The 22,433-nt window shown below is 45.0% G+C and overlaps 1 protein-coding gene across 5 annotated transcripts in view; it reads left to right on the top strand.

Annotated features, from left to right (window-relative positions):
• Window positions 1-21,424, top strand: part of CAMTA1 (calmodulin binding transcription activator 1) — a 680,765-nt gene extending 659,341 nt beyond the window's left edge. For 3 of the 5 annotated variants that reach the window (XM_077931429.1, XM_028740502.2, XM_028740499.2), the window contains 3 exons: window positions 1,314-1,507; window positions 2,855-2,929; window positions 17,512-21,424. In XM_077931429.1, the coding sequence (XP_077787555.1) occupies window positions 1,314-1,507; window positions 2,855-2,929; window positions 17,512-17,575 (333 nt within the window). In that variant the 3' untranslated portion in view covers window positions 17,576-21,424. Of the gene's footprint in view, window positions 1-1,313; window positions 1,508-2,854; window positions 2,930-6,694; window positions 6,726-17,511 lie in introns of all 5 variants that reach the window. The other 2 variants (XM_028740501.2, XM_028740503.2) reach the window with 1 other exon arrangement.
• Window positions 21,425-22,433: the final 1,009 nt, after the last annotated feature.

Genomic DNA, 22,433 nt, shown 5'->3' with positions numbered 1-22,433 from the left:
TTTGGCGGTGGGTTAGGGTAGAGCAGCAGGGAGAGATTCCTCAGTCACAAACACCAACAGTTCTGTACACTTTGCTGGTTTAGAGGCACTCTACCCCCAAGAGGTAGCTTATGCGGCCAGGAAACAAGGAGTGGCAGCTTCATCTTGTCCAGTTTCTCCATTCATTGACCCATGTGTCAGACAGACAGTAGGGGCTAGATCAACCGTTGGCCCAGTCTAACATGGTGGCAAGCCTTGTGTGTCAAGTAGGCACAGAGCCCACTTTTTCTGTGTGGCGCTGGTTTGCACATAATACTAAGCCAAGGCTCATGGCTTGTTCCTCTTGGCTCCAGGCAGGTTGGAAACCCTAATTGTACAATGCCAAGGGGAAACAGGCATCAGTTCTCCTGTGCATCAGCTGTTGGGTGACAGAATGAAAGCCTGCTGGATCAGCTGCTCAGGGCTTGCAGACCGCTTTGTACACGGGTTCCCCGGTGCAAGTGGGATAACCCATATGACATCATTATGACATCATTTGATTGACATGTGGGTTGTCCTCACCTACCTGTCAAAGTTGGTCCATGGGGGCCTGGCCCACGGAGCTGGAAATGTTGTTCACCCTTGCATTGGATGCTGCCCATTCATGTTAAACATGACCAACCACATAGCATGATGCTTGAACCAGCCCACTATCAGGTTGAAAATTGGTGAAGTATTTGGCCTAGTGTGCAGGTTTGTGTGCTTTCTCTGTCTCTTACACGTGCACAATAAATGGAAACCAAGTCTTAGAGCAGATTAGATTTTTTAAAAAAAAACATTTCCCCCCATACTCTGAGGAGTAATTGAAATATTTTTGTCATTGTCCATAGAAAGCACTCTTAATTGGGAAACATTAATATATCCTAAAAGTCCCAGTCTAGTCAGCTTCCAGTTTGTGGAACATACATGTGCACCATCCAGAGATGACTAACAGGTGTGGAAGGCCTGCCACAGATGATACACCTTGCGTTGAGATACATTCTGCATTTTCAGGGCAGAGCCTTTTTTGCATATTCAGCTGCCCATCCTCAAGGGATTGAGCTACTTTGTGTGGAGAACCAGTGGAGGAGAGGGGGGTTACGGGTAACAAGGAATGGAATTTATAGGTGCAATCTTTCCCCCTATTATGTGCCCTGCTTAGTAAAAGCAGCAGGGTACTTTTTCTGTTATCGCAGTGAAATTCTTCTGTGCCCATCTCTGGATTTTCCCCTGAGTGACTGTTATTTTTGCCTTTGGGAGTGCTTCAGCCTCTCTCTCTCTCTCTCTCTCTCTCTTTCTCTCTCTTCCCCTTGCAGTATGCACTTTATAAAAAGATGATACAAGCTGCCATCCTCATCCAGAGCAAATTCCGAAGCTACTACGAACAGAAGAAATTCCAGCAGAGCCGGAGAGCTGCTGTCCTAATCCAGCAGTTCTACCGCAGCTACAAGGAATGTGGGAAGAGGAGACAAAGTCGCAGGACGGCTGCTCTTGTGCAGCAGAAGCTCAGGTGAGGTGGGCATGCTGGAGAAGGTAGACAGGGCAAGGGCTAGTCCTCACGGATCTTAGGCAGTCCCCCACATTGACTTGCCAGCCAATACCAGGCAGAGTGGATGGATGGATGGAAGGGGGTGTAAGGCAGAGATTGATGCTTATGCACTTGAGTAAAAGAATAAATTATGCACCAAGGAAACCTAGATTCTCTCCCCCCCCCCCCCGATGAATCAAGCAAATGCATAGGAACAAACATTATTGCTCTCAGAAGCCACGATTCTGCATCTGTTACCGAAGAGTGCCTGCCAGCTCACAATTGGAAGGGCTAAGAAAGGCTGATGGGTGAAGGGACAAAAGGGCAGCTCAGATAGGTGGGGGCTTTCTAATGCAAGGAGGCTGCAAGATCGGTAAGTACAACAGGAGGGTGGCATTCAGTCACGAAGGACAGAATGAATCAATATGCATCAAAGCAGGTGTCTGAATAATTCTAGCCAAAGGCCTTGTAGGAAGAAGGCCCATATTCATAAAGTGTTTTGTTTTTTTTATAGTTCTTTCTAAAAATAAATATATTAAAATTTTCTCTGATACAGTAAAATTACAACTACAAAAGATACAAATTGAATAAGTAAAATACAGAGCCCTCACTTAAAATTAATTGTTAGCCTTACCATCCACAGAGGACAGCAGCTCCTCCCAGCTCTCAACTGGGATCTTTCCTTTCTCCTCTCAGCTTCTCACCCTGAGAGACCGACCTTTCACTCTTTCTCACCCAGGGTCCTCCACTGACCATCAACCACCCCATCAGTATACAGTCTTTGGACCTTAATAAAGGCTCCAAACATACGACTCCAAAGAAAGAAGAAAAGGAATAAAAGCAAAGAATAGAAACAAAACCAAAAAAGGAACAATAAAAAAGAAAGAAGAGAGAGAGAGAGAGAGAGAGAGAGAGAGAGAGAGAGAGAAAGGAAAACAGACAAAATAAAAAGAAACTAGCAAAAAAAACATGGAGTGTTTTGTCAGCCAGCCTCCCTTATTATGAGTAAAAGCACTAAAGTTTTTACAGACATCAGCTTGGACAGTCTCCCTCATGGGAGCATTAAGCTGCTCTATATACCACAGGCAGGCAGTTGGTCCATATAGCTCAGTATTGTTTGCACTGATTGGCAGAGGCTGTCCAGGGTTCCAGAAAGGGGGAGAGAGTCTTTCCCAGCCTAACTGGAGATGTCTGGGATTGAACTTGAGCTTTTCAGCATTGAAAGCAGATGCTCTACTACCACTTACTTAGATGGCCTTTTCCCCTCCCCACTTCCTCCTTGGTAACTCCTGGACCCTGATCTTCTCTTCCTTCCCTCCTTTCTTGCAGAAGCAGCTTGCTCACCAAGAAGCAGGACCAAGCTGCTCGCAAGATCATGCGTTTTTTACGACGCTGCCGCCACAGGTGAGACATCACCAGCGTTCAGTTTCTAGGTGTGCCCTCCCCAAGATACCTAATTGGGGGCTACAGACCAAGGATTGGAAGGTAGTGCGGACAATCACATGGGGGGGGCTGCAAATGGTTGTGCCAAGAAACAAAGTTCAGGTGCTCCCCAGAGGATTGGAGCCTGGTTGCATCATGAGTGTCCATGGATGTTGTCCATGGGAAGTTGACTTGGGCCTCTGAGGGCAAAGGCAGGCACAACACTCTTGGCTGCAGCCACGTGAACCTTTGCCTGCAGTGTAAATCTGGTTTTATAACATCACTGTTGAGTGCTAGATCTGCTCTTGGTTTGGACCCTCTTACATGCTTCAGGGGAGCTGCCTGCCTTTAAACATATACAGATGTATACTGTATATTTATATTAGTGGTTCCCTATACCTCATAGAAATATTAATGATCATTTCAAAAAACAGATACCAGGGCAGTTTATTGTGTGGCTGATGCTTTGATGTGGGCATGGTCAATAGGAACCCAGCACCTTTCCTGAGAGGCTCAATGTCTGCAGAATTTTTTTTTAGGTTCAAAAAAGCCCCCTGTGTTTCCCCCCCAGGACAGTGTAAGTCTGTGGTACCCCCAGGTAAGGCAATAGGACATGCTTCTGTGGGATCCATCCCAAGAGGACTGTCAGTCCAAGCAGTGGGGTGTAGAGGGGGTGCTCCTGTTGCTTCAGAATGAAGAAAGGCCATCTGAAATTTCAGAGTTTGGCACATGAGGAGGGGAGGCAAGAGGAAAGTGACTGGGTGGATGTGCTAAGAAGGAACAGAAGGGGAACTAAGAGCTTTTCTGCATATGACCCAGGATAAAGTATGTCATTTCAGATTTAGGACTAGTTGGGTGATGCTGGAAACTGCAGAGTGCAAATGAGTGCAACCAACAAAGATTGTGGGGTTTGAATGGGCAGCCAAGCTTCAGGTAGAATTGCTGCTAGGCTGCAATTGTGCACTTCACCTGCAGTTTGGGCTGGGGTGGTGGGAAGTCACTTAAGTGCAGAAGCTGTCTTAGGTTGACAGGCCTTTGTATGATGCCTTCATGGCTCCCAGCAAAAGTTCAAAGCTGCTCAAGACAATGAGTCTGCAATCCTATGCCCACTTAGTTAGAAGTAAGCTCCACTGAACTCAGTGGGGCTGAAGCTGTAGCATCATATTGTTACCAGCTCCTTCTAGCTGAAATGGGGCCTTCTTAGTCTTCAAGTCATATTCTATGATTTATTTTTTTCTTGTGCACAGAGAGAGCAGCAGGTTTTGTGGTACATAAAAGCACTTTTCAGTCTCAGACCAAGATGCTTTAATGGTTATAGCAACTAATGAGTGTGCACATTTTTCAAGAAATACAACTGAGGAAATGAGTTTTAAAACGATTGAGTTGTGCCCTACTCATAATAGACCCATTGAAATTAATAGCCATGGCTCAATTTGTTACCTTAATTTCAATGAGTGCACTCCGAGTTGGACTAGCATTAGATACAACCCATTATTGAAATCAGTAATGCAGGCCTCTTCGTCCCCCATGAATTTGCCTGATCCCCTCTTAAAGCCACTGAAGCCACATTTGGTAGAATCAGATTCCACAAGCTAACTACATGCTCTGTCAAAAGTAATTTCTTTTTCTGTCCTGAATCTACTGCCCACCAAGTTCACAGCGACCCCAAATTATACTGTTGTGAGAGAAGGAGAGAAGGAGAAGAAACCCCCTGTCTAATTTCACCCCATCTCATCCCTACCTACTTCTTACTCTTCTGTTATCTAAAATAAGAAGCCCCCAAACAGTACAGCCTTTGGGATATTCCAACTAAGCTCTTCTTAGAGTAAGCCCGTGTAAATTAATGAACCTTAATTTAGTCATGCCCATGAACTTCAGTGGGCCTACTCTGGATAGGACAGAGAGTTCTGGAGAATTCAAAGGTTTGCTTGGTCCATTCTTATTAGTCCTAACAAAAAGACCCCAATATTATCTTGATGTAATAACCATCTCTTGTAACACTAGAATACGTGGACATCCAATGCAGCTGGATGTTAGAGGATCCAGGACAGACAAACGAAAGTACTCCTTCAGACAGTGTATAATTAAACTATGGAATTTGTTCCCATGGGAGGCATTGAGGGCCACAAATTTGGATGGCTTAAAAAGAGGATTGGACAAATTCATGGAAGATAAGTCTATCAGTGGTTAATAGCCAGTATGGTTATGCTCCGCCTCCCCAATTGGAGACAGTAATACTTCTGAATACAAGTCACTAGAAAACTGCAAGAGGGGAGACTGCTTTTAAGTCCTGCTTGTAGACTTCCCATAACCATCCAGTTGGCCACTGTGAGAATAGGATGTTGGACTAGATGGGCCACTGGCCTGATCCAGCAGACCCTTCTCATCTGATGTTTTCCGTTGTTTAACTCAATACTAATTCACTTGTATTGCCATCTCTGCTCCATTTACTCAAAGAACCTTTGTTTGACAGACTTTTTAAAAAGATTTTGGAGCTCCAAATATATACTACCTTCAAAATAATCACTGCCCATGTATTAGTTGGCAACATTCAGGTTTATAGGAGTTGCTCCCACAATGGCCTCTGTGTTTGTTTGTGTATTTTGTACCATTCTTCCCATTATATGTGAGGGAGAGATGCAAACCTTCCCCACCCCCCACCCCCAAAAAAAACCTCTTATGGAAGGGACAAATGGCGATATGACAATGCAAAGTCGTGGTCTCTTTAGCTTGTGATAGCCCGACTCCAAGGGCTCATCAACACTTCCACTTGTCTCACTCCTTTCCTACGGAAAACCCGCTGCCTAGCTCTAAATCAGAGCAAACGTCAGTCCAGAGAAAACCCAAATTGAACTCCCATTGAGTGCTAAAGAGCAGTTCTCCCCAGAGGAAAGCAGCGGGACAAGAGGAAGTTTGGATAAGCCCTGAATATGCTTTGAACTTGACAGCACTTTTAAGGATGTACACCAGGGGCTAGCAGGTCATCAATTGGCAGTCCAGATGTCATACCTGTAGCCCCATCTGCTGGTGTTTCTTGACATCCTGTGCACAGCAAATGACTAGTTTGGCTTTGAAACAAGTAATAAGGCATGACTAGCTTTTTCCAGCAGAAAACACATCAGGTGGCAAAACAGCATATTGGGATCAAGAAGTAAAGGGAATGGGGCCCTTTGGGAAAGTGGCCAGCACCTTTCTGTTGAATCTGTTGTTAATCAGAATTTTTATTCTGATTAATAGATTTTCATTACTTAATTTGAACCTTGGTAAGAAAGTGAAGTTTTGGTCAGTGAGCCAAGATGGCTACAAGGTTTTGACAACGGCTTGGATATTTCTTGCTGCGTTCGTAGCCCACCATATCTCTGGGGTTACAGTTAAGGAACACCTTCTTTCTGATTATCACATAGTATTTCTAAGAAAACTTGTTCTAGTCTTCTGAGTCAGAGAAGGAGGGTCTTGGAACCTCAATGCTACTTCCCACCCAGCTCCAATAAAATAGACCCGCATTTGGGTTTTGCTCAACATTGTATGGTGCTACTCAACCGGCCCCACCCTCCCAGCACGTAGGTTGTTGCAAGCTGGCCCCTGAGATCTGACACCCCCACCTTGGCCACCCTCTCCTCTCCCTCTCCCTTCCCCAAAGCAGGCAGCTTGCCTATCCTCCTTGATCTGAAGCTGTTGAATAAAAGGTGTCTACCTGTTGCCATCTATATGCTAATAGCTCTTTGCTATCGTTTTGCGCATCTGAAGCCCTCTGGTGGACCATAGGCGGTACAAAAGGGTGAGTTTAGCTGCCTGCTGGACTGTTTCTCTTCCATTTAAAATGATATATCTATATATATCTCACTATATATATATACATATATACACACACATATATATGTCTCTCTCTCTTTGCTTTCTGCTTGCTTGCATGGGGCTGCAGCTGAGATGATGACCATGAAGTTTCACATCCATTGAATTCTCTCTGAATCGGGGAAACTGACCATGCCACAACTAACTGTTGCGGTTACTAACACCGCTGCTTCGTACTACCTGCAGTAGCTGTTACAGATGCATGAACGGAGCAGGGGTGGGGAGGGAACACTCCTGTCCATCCATCATGGGGCATGCTGATCAATGAGAGGGAATGGGGCAGAAATCTCTGTCCCATGGTCCCCCACCCCCAGTAGCAGCTGTACTGAGCCTACCTAGCTACATTCTCTGTGGACGGTATCTGCTTCTGTCTATACAAAATTGCCCATAGCCTGAAAGCAAGGCTCCATCCAGCGCAAGGCCTCAATACTTTGTTGAACAGACTTTCTCCTCTTCTGCCAGGAGGGAAGAAAGGAGTGCTGGCTCTCAGCACTTCAGGCCAGGAATCAGGAACTGGGGTGCTGGGGGATGAGGGCTCAGCCAAGTTAAACATCAAGGCACAGGATCCGCCCTTGCCATTGGCAGGTAGTATGAAGTCTATGGATTTGATGAATACTGATAGCCTAACCGTAGCTGCTGTCTACTGTAGTTCAGAATCTGGGAGAAGCCCCCAGCCTGGATCAGGCAGCCCAGGTCTGACCTGAGAGCAACACGCACAACTGCATTGGCATCATGCAGGCTCTCTTTTCCTTCCATGTCCTTACAAAGCTGACATCTTGCTCCATGAATGACTTCTGAAAGTCAGTGGAAATGAAGGGGCTAAAGAGTGGATGTGAGCTGCTGGATTGCAGGACTGGGAATGAGACTCAGCAGAGCCCTTGCTGCCAATCAGAGCAGGCAGCACTGAGCAGCAGGGAGGATCCACTGCCTGGCTTACAATCAGGTAGTTTCATGTGCCTGGAGCAGGAGAGCACATGCTTTGCACGCAGAATGTCCATCTCCATCTCCAGCAGCAGCAGTGCTGGGGAAGATCCTGGAGGACCAAGCACCTCACCTTACCTGCTTTTTGCACAGTTACAGGTTATGCTGTCCTTGTTCCTCATTTGTTGTGGGGTCTGTTCTCCACCCAGCCAATCTTGCAGTTTGTTGGGCATCTTGTTCTTGGGACTGCCTCAGATATGAGATTTTATTTCATATATTCTTTTAGTTATATCATTATTTTACAATGTGAACCATATCAGAGTAGCCAGCAAGATTCAATGGCAACATTCCTCCTTGAAGCTGGCAGCAGCAATGAAGAAAATCATCCTTAAGATTTCTTGTATAGCTTTCTTTCCATTCTCTGCTGAGTCCTTTAGTGGCTTAATCATGGGGTTTGTCCACAACTGAGCATTATTGAGTTGTTAATGCACTCCCCCCCCCCCCGCCCCACATTTGAATTAGTCCACGGCTGCATATACATGAATTTGCCTACGAGGAAGAACTTTTATCTTTCTTGTTCATGTCAGTAAGCATTCCCTTTTGCGTTTTTCCCTGCCTTCTAATTTGCTGATTCAGTTGTGCCGAATAAATACTGACAGGGCATGTGTACAGATAACTGGGCAGGCAATTTTTAATTCTTAGCACACACTTTTGTAGTTCAGAAAATATCTAAGGCTACACTCCTCCATTCGGGAGTGTGCCAGAAAAGAAATGAAAGCAATTGTATGTTTTCAGCACATACTTTGAGATTAATACTGTTCAGTATTTGGTGCAGATTTTTGTGTGTGTGTGGTTTGCTTGTACAGTTTTCTGGTTTTGTGCAAATTTGAGAGATCAAAAGGGAAAAAACCACAAGGCTGTACACCGTTCGGGAGTGCAGTGAAAATAATTAAGAATATGACTGGAAAAGAAATGACGGTATTGAGATAGTACTGAGCATGGAAAGGTGAGTAGCAGAAAGTGAAAATAGATCCACCCACCCCTAAATAAATAGTTTGCAGTTCCAAGTGCAGTAGTTTGGAGCCCGATTTCCACCAACGTCACATTCCCCCTGTGTCAGGAAAAGATTGGTGTTTGAGGGTAACATCATCTTTGGCATGTAGTTCTGCGTTGGAATCCTAAAATTCCCCAGCAAGATAATTTCTCAACGCCACCATCAAAACACCATCAAATACAGTATTTCTCAAGAAACTACAGGAAAGATATGGGTTGTGGCTGACACCATTGTGTGTGTATGGCTTCACAATCCAGGGATGGAAGTGCCCTGGATGCTGAGCAATGGAAGTCTGTCCACTGCCTCAGTACTGTGGGCAGAGAAGCCTCCCATTCACAAATGCAAGGCTGGACTGATGCAGAAGAATTGCTTTTGAAAGGGGCTGGAGAATGGTCTCACACCTTTGTGAACACACTTTGTAACAAGTGTGTGTGCATGGCAGGGTCTGCTCACTGCTGTGTGGACACCGGTTTTGGACAGTGGAACCCATTTTGATGCCATTTGACTCTCCCGTTACAAAATCTATTGGTACATTTGGTAAAGGTGAGGGAGCTTTCCCTTTTATACAATACCTTTAGAACAGTTGTGTGCTGCCGAGCTGGGATTTGAAAAAAGAAAAAGCAACATGTTTGTTTACTGATTGTCCCATAAGTTTGTTGATGATGCCATGTTCAGTATCCTACAGTAAAAAATGCCACTGCACCGCCTCTCTCTTCCTTCGCCTGGCAATTTTTACAGGGCTGGAAAATGAGGAGAATTCCCAGCATGGGAAGATCCTGCCTCATTCAAGGGGGACGTGGGGTGTCTCTTTCTTAGAGGCATGATAAATAGCTTCAGGATTGGGTCCATGGAGCAGCCCCATAGCACAGCTTGTGAAGGGAGGTGTTAGGACAGCTGCTCTGACAGGTAGAAACAGCTGCTGCTAGGACTAGGCACCTAGGGGGTGAGCAAAGAGAAAACTCACAGTGCTGATGAGAGAGGGGGACATGAGAGTCCAGATCCTGGGGCTGACTCAGAAACACATAAAGGCAGGCACAGTAAGAGAGAGCCCCCCAAAGTGCTGAGAGGGAGGCCTTGCGGCAGGAGGCAGAGTCTTTCCTAGTAGTAAGTGCAGGCACCCACTTCCCAACAAAAGCCACGAAAGCTGCTACATTTGGCCATCAGCTGAGCATCTGTAATATGGATCTTTGCTTTGCAAAGGATCTTGATCTGACAGCTGACCTAAAAACATTCTAGGGGCTGAGCCCCGGAATACCATTTTAGTTATTCAACTATGTTTCTATTTTGACGGGTAGAGGACAGTCCAATCAGGTCCTTCAGTAATTTTGCAGATTTGTCGAAGGGGAAGCGAGAGCTTTAATCTCACTGGCAACCACAGGCCACTTCCACACAAATCAGCACCAAATCTGGACTTGCCATGGCTCTGAATTCAATTCAGCAGTTTTATGCAAAATGAATATATAAAATAGGGAGTGAGTATGCAGATCAAAATGGAGATAAAAACACTATGCTAGAATGTTGGATGATGATGATTTTATTTATACCCCACCCATCAAAGAAGTTTTACTCAGCATAGTCCCATTGCTTTTTAAAAATACATATTTTAAGTTGTTTCTACTTCTCTGTTAGCTGCCTTTAGTCCCTGTCAGGGGAAAAGGTGGGATATAAATAAATATAATAATGAAAATTAATGGTCCTAACCTAGCCATGTCTGTTGTTTCAAATGGATCTACTCTGCCTGGGCATTCTGAGCCAGGGACAAAGGTGTGTGGAGGTGATGAATAGGAGCCACCTATGCCATGGTCCGTCCCTTCAGGGAGAATTGGATGGTTGCATGTTCAGGTGGCTTTGGGCACCTGTTTTTAGCATGGTTCATGTCAGCCCAGACCCACTCCTGTGCCTCCACCTCCTCCTCACATTGCAACCCCCAGGGCTTCTGCTTCAGGCGGTCTTGGCCATCTCTGCTGCTTTGATTTCCCCACAAGAGCGAACAAGAGGGAGCTGCTGCTGCTCTGCCCTCCTATACAAGGCCACACCTGCTGTGGCTGCAACTGCAACTGCCGTTGCTGTGCATGTGCGGGACACACTCACATCTCTGAATGCTGCTGCTCCTCCTTCCCAGTTGCCATGAGAATTTGTATAGCCCCCATGCACCTCACAGCACAAAGCGCTCACACAGCTGGCCTCTTTAAGTTAGAAGCTCTGAGGCAGGCCTAGTCTGGCTTCTCTTGTCCAGGTCTCTGTCCTGGTTCAGGAGCGGGCAAATGCTGCAGCAGCTGCTTTTGCCATGACAAGGAGTCACAATGCATAGGAAGATGCATTTGAGGTTTGAAACCTGGGCCTAACCTAATAACCCATCCATGAGTATGTATATGTGTGTGCATGCATAAGCCTCAGAGTCAGTGTGATCGGCTGGCTAGATGAAGCCTCTGGATTGGACAGACATAACATAAGTCCTGGGACTCTGGGCTTTCTTACTCTGCCTGCTCAACAGAGCACTACGGTCTGCCTGCTCCAGCTCTCAGTTCCAGTGACTGACCTCCGAGGCATCTTTGGGCTTGAGAATATGCACTGCTGGTCTGGATACAGGAATAGCTGTCCACAGCTCTGACCTGGAGTGGAGAAGCCTTAGCTGGGATCTGATCTGTAGTTCAGCGTGGCTGTTTCCAGAGCTCCTGCAATGGGGTTTCATGGTTCCTCTGCCAGTGGTGACCTTTCCATACTAGTGCAATGGTGCTCTGGCACTGTCCTGTGAGCTTTACACAGGTGTGGGGTCCTGGCCCCTTCACTTGCACACAGGGCATTCCCTGGAAGCAGTGGAGGAGGAAAGCATGTAGCTCAGCTGTGTGAGACATTTCTAATTGGGAAAGGGGTGGGGTTTCCCGCTGGCAAGGCAACACTGTCTTGGCCCCACAGCTTGGGGGCTGCTCAGGGAACATCTGTCATAGCTGTGTAAGGGGTTCCTTGCACTTTTGCATGTCAAAGCAGGCTTAGCTGTTGCTGCCATTTCATGTTAAAGAAGAAAAATGGGCAATTGACAAAAAGATATATATACTATGTTCAGTGAGTAAGTTTCCTTATATGTACAGCCCTCTCATGAATATTGTTGAATAAAAAAGACCTCTCTAGCCAAAGTGTACATCTTAACAGCTCCATGAAGGACATGTCTGAAGGGTTCCCACAGGCAAACCTTTCAGAGCTGCTGTTTTCACAGTTCTCTATTGAGTGTGGGGGGGGGGGTAACCAACATAGTTCCCCCACCCAATTTTGCTGGATCCCAACTCCCATCATCCCTAACTTTTGGCTATCCTAGCTAGGGGGAATTGGAGTCCAATATTTTCTGAAGGGCAACCCATTGGCTATCTCTGCTGTGCAGCTTCCTCAGGTGCAAAGATAAATTTTCCAGATCTGGGAGTGGTCCCACTGATAGCAGCATCTGTATTTAAACAGGTTGTAGTATATTCATTGTTATATTCAATAAGGGTGACTGAGTACTGACAATAGTGTGTTTTGGTAAGTATGTCTCTTACTATGTTTGAAACCTGAATTAACCACTAGCCATTTATATGTGACACTGGATTTTTGGTTTCTTCTGAAGTCTCATCCGCTTCCCAGTTCTTGTGCCACCTTAAGAGTGCATAGTTAGACGGTGTCTTTCTTTCTTTCTTGTTTAACCTGGACTTCTCATGCCTTGGGCAAATCCAGCATCTCCCTACAGCATCAGGGCCTGAGATCCTTCGGTGAGGTGGAAACAACACCAGGGAGAGACTTTCAAAGGCCAAGAGTGAGGCTAAAGAGAATGGTGGATTTGTTGTTGGAAAGCCAATCTGGGGTTAAGCGCAAGAAAGCCACCGAAGGAGGCAGGGCAGGTGGGAGCACAGAGAGAAGCCAGTAATAGGAGCAGTAGGAGGAACTCTTGAGAAACTCTGAAAGGCTGGGAGGGTGGGAAACAGCCAGCAGACAAATGCCTTTCACTACACAAAGAAGAGGGATAGGAAGAGGAAGTTTGGCCTGGAATTAGGCTGGGGAGGCCCTGTTGAAGAAGGGAGGGAGAAAGGGTTGCTGCAGCCCAGTTTTCAAGAAGTCCATGTGACTTAAGACACCCGTCACCACTTGTCTAAACTTGTCCAAGAGAGCAGGGATGAGAAAATAACGCATCACATGTGGTCTGCACCAAGGCAGCCACAGCCACCATTTCCAAAGTAATCTTGTTCCGTTTGCCTCTTTCAGGAGCTGAATTCTTTCGAAGTACAAATCAGTGTGTTAAGTTGCAGGCCACATGCTCTGGGGTGTCTCTCTTATTGGGCCTTCTCTCTCTTTTTGCTTTGCAACCCAAATGAGAGATCTGGAAAAAGGGAGGAGCCCCCATTTCCCAAATTTCCCACGAGCCATTACTGCTCTAAGAGAAACAGGTAACTGATTCTAAAGTCCCACCCTGGGGCTCCACCCACTCCACTGCCACCCTCTGCTCCTTTTCCTTCACCGGTCAGTTTCTGACCTTTCACATTGCCCCAACCAGTTCTGCTGTCCACTTCATCCAGCATTTCTTTGGCTGGGCATTTTGGAGTCCGCTGTGATGCAAGACAGCTTTGCAATGTGCTTTTTACTCACTCGGCCATTTCTCTGCTCTTACAAAGTTATTTTCCCCGCCTAACTAGACCTAACTCATTTTGCTCACAATATCGTCATCTGAAGTTGTTGTGGGGAGGTGGATAATTGGGCAGAGGGCTTTGTCCGCAGGTGGCTTTTCAGGGCTTCTGCTTCTGCCATTGCTTCTTCAATATGTTATGCAACCCCCTTGTGATTCATCAAAGAAAGCAGCAAAGGAAATTCTCTGCTTGGAGGGGGAGTGAGGCATCTACATGGCAGCGGGGTGTGGGGGTGTGACCACATCCTTTATTGAAAGGATGCACAGTGAAAGTGTTTCTAGTTTAAAGTTCTCAGCTGCATCCATATCATCTAAATTGTAAATGAAGCTTCTATCCCACAAGTAAGATGCTCTGGGTGCTACTGGAAGCAACCGACCAACCCTCATCAGATTAGAATGGGGAAAGGAGATGGAAGATCCCACTCAGTATTCTGCTCTGTGTGGGGCTTGTTTAACTCTATGGTGTCTGGATGTCTGCCTCTGTTGTAGTGTAATCTTCATGCCTCGGGGTTTGACCACTAAGTGTACAAATACCCACTCCACTTTTTAGACTTTTCAACTAATCAGGGTGTTTTCAACTATATTTGAACCAGATTTCTCTTGCTACTGTATCTTGTAGTTGATTCCTGTGCTTCTTCATCAGTAAATCACAGTGTTCTCCATGGTGCTTACACGGGTGTAAGTGTGAATAGGATTGCACAATGAAACATTGGAGAGAGTGGGTGGAAGGGATATTTTTATGCCTATCCATTTGGGAGGAGAAACATGCCAGTGTCTCCTATTCAGAATGGCCTAAGTGGTCTCCAAACTTCCTTCCTACTGCTGCAGAAGATTGGGGGATAGGATTGAGGGTGTGCATTCCCATTCCATGGAGTGGTGGCTAGGCCTGTTGAGCCTCACCACCATCTCCATTGAAATGGTAGGACAGTTTGAGAACATAGCCAAGGTCTGCTGGGATGGGAGGCCTTTTTCTGAACATATCCCAGAAAAGTCAAAGTGCTCTTCAAATGTTTGCAGCTTAATGTTTTTTGCAAAATAAGAGAAAATAGCAACACAATCAAAAGCAAGTGGGAGCAATATTAGGAGATTTGACTAATGGTATATAAATTTTGCTGAATACGATAAATTGGAATATTGGGTCTTTTGCAAAATGGGGAGAAGTGTCTTTGCATTGAGGAGGAAGGATGCGATTTTGGCTGGTGGCATCATGGTTGTATTGGACCTGGAATTTCATTAGCACTATATATTATCGATTTAGTAGTCTGCACATAGTTGTAAAACTGGATATAGTGTTTCCAACAAAGCATAAAATTATTTTAAACCTACCTGTGTTTGAAACAGTTGCTCAAAGCAAGTTAGTATCACTCCCCTGCCCCAGCACCCACACAGAAAAAGGGGCCTGATCCATCTCTAGCCCAACCTGGTTGCAGGCAGCCAGCAAGCCTAGACAGCAAGGAGCCACCCATCTATCGCCAACACATCCATTACATCAAGTTGAGTCTGCACAGGTATATGGAGGTGAGGCTCACGTTAAAGGCCACTGTTATATCTTGTCACATCAGAAACTGCAGCTCTAGAGTGTACATCCATTTCAGTTAAGGAGCATCACAAAGCTCTTAATACCTCAAGAGTCAACAATTGTCTATCCATTAAGTAGTTGGTCTGGTGTTTAAACCTCAGCATTCAAGCAAGTCAGCCACCTGATTTGGTCCCAAGGAAGGCATTGTGTAAATTTCTAGACGACATCTGTACTCGCGCAAATGTGGAATGTGGCGAGAATCCGCATGCATTTTCCAGACAATGGCAACTGGTCTCCACCAGTCCAGACACTGCATGCTGATGATGACAGATGGTGCCAACAAAGCATGACTTGCATCCCCTCCACTCCAGCAGAAGTGCTCTGTTAGCCTAGACTTTGCATGACTCAGCATGTCTGCAAAGGAGCCACCAGCTTCGTTTGATCATGCATGTCCTCAATGAGACCCCATAGCAGGTGGGTCTTCTACCTCAGTGAATGAGTCCACAATGGGAAAATGTGGGCTTTGCATGGGAAAAGCACGCCTGGCCTGACACATGTATCTCCTCTTTCTGAATTTAACATGTCTATTACCTCAACTCACTGTGAACATGGTGTGCCTACCTGGCCAGGTTGCAAGTCAAGAGAGAGGTGGGAAGACGCTTGACAAAAGGGCTTTGTGGACAGTGACAAGAACTATAAAAGAGAGGAAAGGTTTCTAGCTTCATGGGGCAAAAAAAGGAAAGGTCATTCCAACCTCTGTCTTGGCCAAGGAGCCAGTTGGGAAGCCTGGCGGGCCAGTGTTGTCTCCAACAGAGGCACATAAAGAGAAAAAAGACAGGATAAGTCGATCACCAGGAAAAGTTACTCGTCTGACAATTTCAGTTGGCGCTAGACAACTTGCCCATTGCTTCAACCAGTGGAAGTGCATTGCTAGATGATATTTTCATCCCTTCAGCATGCTCACTGTCCAGCAAAGATGGCCAAGCTGGTTGTGAGCAGGTTGTCTGAACCCACCTTGAAATGAGCATCATTATTGGTCTCATGGAGAGTTCCTGTGCATACCTTGAGCTCCCACATATGCAACAGAAGGTTCAGGAGAAAGGCTGGTCTTTATGTTGAACTTATCTTGGCCAGCTGTTGACCAGAGGTGGGGCTGAGGGAGAGACAAGAAGCCCTTGCTATGTTGCTACCACTAAGTAGCTGTACCTTTTACGTGTAGCTGGTCTTTTTTACACAAAATGCCATGTGTCTGAAGGGGCAATCCAGATCAGGAATCTTGCTTGGTGGGCAACAGGGAATTTGGGCGAAAACACCTGTTTGCTTAGATGAGAGCTTTATTCCTCCATGCAAACTGCAGGTATAGGGTCCTGATTGGGATCGCAGCAGAAGGCAAAGGGTTAAAAGTACACAAACCATTACATGCTACCTATTGGGATTCCGATATGGATCAAGCACCACCACCCCTCTGGATTATTTTTTTAATGTACATTTAAATGTTTTTTATTTAAACAATTCATTTATATACTACTTAACTACAATAGTCTAAGCAGTTTACAAATATGCAATACAAAAAGTATAAACCAGTTAAAACTATAAAATCAAACTTCAATTAAAAGACCAGCTGGGATTAAAAATATATTTTTAGTAGATGCCAGAAGTTCAGTAGGCAGGGGACCTGTCTGACTGCAATTAGGAGTTTCATAAAATTGGGCCCACGCTAAATGTGCGGCTACATGCATCTGAGCCACATGGGACTGCTAACAGTGATGCCCCCCAAAGTCCTCAGTATTCGAACAGGGATATAAGGGATTAGGCCATCCTTCAGGTGTCTTGCAGCCAAATTCTTAAAATACTTCGTAAATTAATACAAGAATCTTGAAACTGGCCCGGTTGCGAATGGGCAGCCAGTACAAACTTGAGCACCAGAGGTTTGTGCTGGCAACAGTCAGACCCCCAACAAGTCTAGCCACAGTGTTTGGCACCAGCTGAAGCCTCTGGACAAGGCCTAAGGGTAGCTCCACGTAGATGCATTGCAGTAAACAAATATTGAAGCTTCCAATGCATAAATCACCATGGCCAGACTCTCCCTGTCCAAGAACGTCTGTATTTGACACACCAACAAGGCTGGTAAAAGACATTCCTAGCTCCTGAGGCCTCCTGAGCTTCTGGGGACAAAGGTGGATCCATAAGCACTCCCAAACTGCAAACCTGTTATTTCAGAAGAAGCATAGCAGCATCCAGAACAGGTGACTGGCATATATTCTAGACATCAGAACTACCAGTCTACAGATAGATCTGTCTTTTCAGAGCTCAAGCTATTCTCCCCCCCCCCCCAGCTTTTTCCTAGAAGCTGCTTCAAATGACACTTGCCTTTTGGGACTACTGGATACAGTTAATTTCTTTCTTTTCTTAAATTATTAGTGAAATATGGGAGAAAAATGAGGTGGTTACTTCCTCTGCCAAAAAATAACAATAAAGAAATGCATAATGCCTTTTCATTTTTCACACCAAGGGTTTTGGAAACAGAAACGTCATACCTTTCCCCCATTTTCCCTTTTCTTTCATTTCAGAGCGAAAGAATTGAAAAAGGCCAAGGAACTTGAAGAAAGAGGCGGCGGCGGCAGCATCCCGTAGCAATGTGACATTGCTTTTCAGACTGTTTTCATTTTCTGTTTTTAGCAGAAACATGCAACAACTACAAAAAAAAATTATTAAAAAAAAAAAGAAACTGACTGCAGTGCCGAGAATTTCGGCTGCAGGATTTTAATGGTAATGTTTAGTCATTACATTTGCACTTTCATGGACAACTTTTAATTTGTTCAGCAAGACATCTTGGAACTCAAATCTTTGGTTGGATCATGGGGGGGAAAGTGACACCCGGAAGGCGTTTTCATGAGTTGCTTCGTTCCTCTCAAATATGAAAAAAAAGAGAAGCAATTAATTATCCTTTTCATATAGGGCTGTATTAAAACAAAACAAACAATGTGTGGAACTGTACAAATAATAATACCAAAAAAAGCAAAAACCCCACAACCCAAGAATGCTATTCCTGCACCTGTCAATCATCTCCAAGACCCGGAACCGTTGGGATTCCCTGTGGAAAGGCGCTGCTCACCTTCCTTCCGTCTTGCGCGGGGCCTCCATCTTCCCTCCTCCATCACCTCCTTTGCACACCTGTGTCTTTTTGTTCTTCATCGAATCTCTCTCTGCAACTTTTTAGATCTGCTGGTTTTAAATGTATCCCGTGGGACTTTTCCCAGAAAGCTGTCAGTGTTTTTAAGGCAAACGGGTATTTTGCAAGAGGGTGGGGTGCGGGGCGGGGGAGAGAGAATGGTTGAGCAGCTCAAGCAAAAAGATCCTTTTGGTTCGGTGGTTTTCCTTTTTCTTTCTCTCTGTCTCTCTGTCTCTCTCTTGTGCGCTCTCTCTCTTTCTCTCTCTCTCTCTCTTTCTCGAGCCTTCAAGTATCTCAGCTGCCATATGCACTTCTCATATTTGGCACTTTATTTTCTGGCCTTACTTCACGCAAGATTTTTACTTCTTTAATAACAATGATGATTTGTAAAGCATTTTGGTAACCTGCAGACCTCTTGTTCGACCGAAGAGTCACATGCAAATAAGCTGACTGGACATTTCTACCACCGAAGGGAGCGAGCAGTCGGGTGCTGCATTCCGGCCAGTAAATCTCTTGTTTTGGCTATTTCATCTCAAAAAAGAAAAAAAACCTAGGCAGTTTCTGTACATAGAGAGAAGGTAGAAATGGAAATGAGAAATAAATATTTGAAAGGGAATATATTGATTAATTGCTAACTATTTTATTCACAAAGGGTCAATAACTTGGCAAGAGAAATTTGCGTATTTGTATAGTTTTGTCTGAATGAGCGAGAAGAGTGTGGATGTTTGTACATATTGTATATACTAAAACAGATGTGCATGAATTCAAGGACAAAAAGAAGACATGAAAAAGCAAAGCATTAGTGGCTTATGGTCTGTAAAATGAAACAAAAAAACTTTATTTCACTATAAGAAACTTTATTTTAAATGTTCTTTAGAAGAACATTTTGCTAACGCATGACTAAACTGCAGAAGCAGAAGAGCTAAAATGTATTTAGACTTAGGAAAAAAACGGCAAAGTAACATTACTTTTAAAAAAAGAGTTATGTTTACATTTGATTTTGGCTACCAGGAGTTTATTTAAATTTTCTTTTAACCTTCTTGGTTACCTTTTTAATATTTTATTTAATTTCTCCTTTTTTTGCCAATGGTGCCAAGTAAAGTGAATGCTAATATTGCTTAAGAAAAATTAAGTTATTTTGCAAAGCAGATAATCATAAGAATACAAAATTGTATCTAGCTTAACACCATACACTCTCACTCCAATAAAGAACACTTAGAATGAACATAAAATAAAAAAATAAAAATAAAAGAAAAAGAAATAGTATGAAAGTAGAAAAAAATATGTTTCACATATCCATATTTCCTGCTGGAAGTCAGACAATGTACTAAAAATTGCACAAAATTTTAAAAAAAGAGTAAAAGTTTAAAAGATGCAAGCAGGTTTTGTAGGGGTGTCATGGTATATTGCTATTTCCACATAGACAGGAGCCAAAGAAATCTGTTTTAGAAGAGTCATTTCGATATGGAAGCTGATGTGAAATGTAGACGCTGGGAAGTGGGGTGAGGGGTGAGGGGGTGGGCAAATCTTGATTTTTGAACTACACTCCGCTGCGCCTGAAGTCAGATGGATTATTTTGGCTTTTGACTGGGTGTAGCTCAGGTCAGAGGTGGCGGCGGGGGTCCGCCAGCCTGCCCGTCCAGCTCTGCCTGGCTACCTCCGTCCATCCCGCACGCCTCCCCCCCCCCCCAATGCCCTGTATCCTGCTAGTGCCAGTTGAAACGTTGCCAGTGGGTTGGTCGCTTGGCCTGGCCTCTCTAGGCGTTTTGCTTTATGGAAGAGTAATTGTTCTTGCTTGATCCCAGCCACCAGATGCAATGTGTAGTCTTTGCTCAGAGGCTTGTTGTGAAGCCTAAAAATACTCACAATTCTGTGAAGCTTTTTAAACTGGTGTCTTTATAAAAGAAGAGTTAAAACACACAAAGATTGTGGCAACAAAAGCGAAAAGAAAGACAAAAGCCAACCTGGGGTCAGAGCTCTCCGTGCCTTTTCTCTCATTGAAATTGTATATCTCTCTCTTTCTCTTTTTTTAATTCCTTTCTTTCACTGCCAAGACTGAAAAATAACTGCGGTGTGTGTGCTGAAGCTCCTGCTTAGACCCCTCTGTACGTTTGTTAAATGCTGTTTTGTGGCCCAGTTCAGTAAAGGGGGGAAACACAGAAAAGCCCAAAGCTAGGCAGGCGGGCAGAGGAGACCTCAGCTCCTGCTGCTGCCCTCTCAGGCCAGCCCTGGGCTTCCTGGGCCCTTTGCACAGGGGGGCAAAGAGGAGCAAGGAGCCAGAAGCAGGCGCCAACTTGGCAGCACCCTCTGCTTGCCATTTTCAAACGGTGCGCTTGTTGTCTCATTTTGGGCTGACCCCTGTTGCTTTCCGTCCTCACCAGTCACGACCCGAGTGGCAATTTTGGGAGCCTGTCCCCTCCGTTAGTCCTAAAAGGGGGTTCTTCAGAGTCAGGGCTACCTCGAGGTGTTTCCGCTTCAAGCCTTCCAGATCCGCAGGCTTGGTGTTGCGTTGACCGAGTGTCAGCCTGGCTCTCGGGGTGCTGCCAAGGCTGGAGCAAGAAGCCCTTGCTTGGGACCTACAAGGCAGGCTGAGGGTCACGGCTGTCATTTCCCCCCTCCCCTTGTTCCTCAGAGAGCTCCAGGTGGGGTCCTTGTTGGAACAACCTGTGTGTTTATTCCAGTTTGACACGTGCCAAAAGGCCTTGCTGAATCAGGGCCATCACCTTTGGGCATATCAATGACCTCGGGCATGTTTGGTTTGAGAACGCTCCCAAGACAGTATATCAGTTTTTTTTAAAATAAATAAAAAATATTTTGCTTGCCCTTTCCTGGGTTGCGGGACTCAGTTAGAAACAGGAAGACCCCTCTCGGGGCCACCTTCCTGAATCATCGAGGTGCCTGAGCGCCTGAGTCCAGGACCCTCTTGTATGTCTCCCCCAAACCCAGAATTGCTCCTTTGTGTGACATCACGTGTGAAACGAACGATCCTGTGTGAACGAAATAAAGAATATAACATGAACCCCCTCTATGGTTGCACGCTTAATGGCAGTTCCACACAGCAGTTGGCGCCCAAACAGAGGGGAGGGGGGTCCCCGAGACTTGCATGTAAACCTAGTATAGATGTCTCTTTTTGTAAGTTTTATTTTTGTAACTGTGCATGTTAAAAGCATCACTGAATCAATGGATCTGTTGAAGAACTCAGCTGCTGGAACCATGCAAAATGTTTTGAATTGCCCTTAAAATATGGAAAATGTTTTCTGAATGCTTTATATTCTTTCTGCTGTAAATTAAAAATGAAGAAAATTTCCCCACTTGAAGTCTGTTCTTTTTAAAAATATGCATGTATTTATATAGCTACTCCTATTTCAACGCACAGGGTTGCCACCGACTAGATCCTGCTCAGAGTAGACCCACTGAAATCAATGGACCTAAGTTAGTCATGTTCATTAACTTCAGTGGGTTTACTCTTGAATCAGGCTAGCCTTGGATAACACTCACTGTCAGGTTTGGGCACCTGTTCAGGAGTGCAAAATGGGCATAAGTGAGATGGGTTGTTATTAAAACTATACCCATTTCCATGATTGAGGGGGACATTTTTGCTTCTCATGAGCCCCTGTGACAACACAAGACATGCCTCCAGCCACTGGCTATTCTTACAGGCCGTGATTTGGCTTCCAGTCAACAAGCCGCCTTCACAATTTTTCCAGCCTAGGAAGAACGGTCTGAATCCAGACTGCAAATAGGTAGTCCAAAAGCTTCTATTCCTGCAGCTGGGAGAATCCTTTCTTCCCTGCCGCTGATTTATGGCCAATAGTCAAACACACTCCTTTGTGGCTAAGGGAGGCTTTGCTCCATATTTTCAAAGTGTAGCGTTCCACCCTCTTCCCTCTCAGTTCCTTTCTCTCACACATGCAGTTCCAGTTTTGTTAAATTCCAATTTCTTCCTCACCTTTTTTTTTAAAAAAACTTGCATTCCAGGAAAGGTTACTGTATCATAAACGTAGAGAAAAACTTTGATATAAGCAAACCGTGGGCTCCCATCCCCCCCCCCATCATCCAAATGAAATCTGCTCTCAATCCAAACCTTTTAAATCCTTGTAGCTAGGTTCGTTTTTGCAGTTTATCATCTCTAGCACACGCCTGTAGTTAAAAAAAAAAACCCAATTAGCAGGATAACCTGTTCTTCCAGGAACGCGATTGGGGGGTCATGGCAGCCAGATTGCTCCATGCATCCAGTGCCTTTGTCTGCCCTCACATTCCATGGGGAAGCGAGTGCCAGGCAAACTGTGGGTGAGAGCCAAGTTCCTCTTCCAACCGAAG

This window comes from Podarcis muralis, chromosome 7 (assembly GCF_964188315.1).
Source record: "Podarcis muralis chromosome 7, rPodMur119.hap1.1, whole genome shotgun sequence".
Taxonomy (NCBI): Eukaryota; Metazoa; Chordata; class Lepidosauria; order Squamata; family Lacertidae; genus Podarcis; species Podarcis muralis.
The sequence above is the reverse complement of the archived record's forward strand: the minus strand, read 5'-3'. Positions and strand labels throughout refer to the sequence as shown.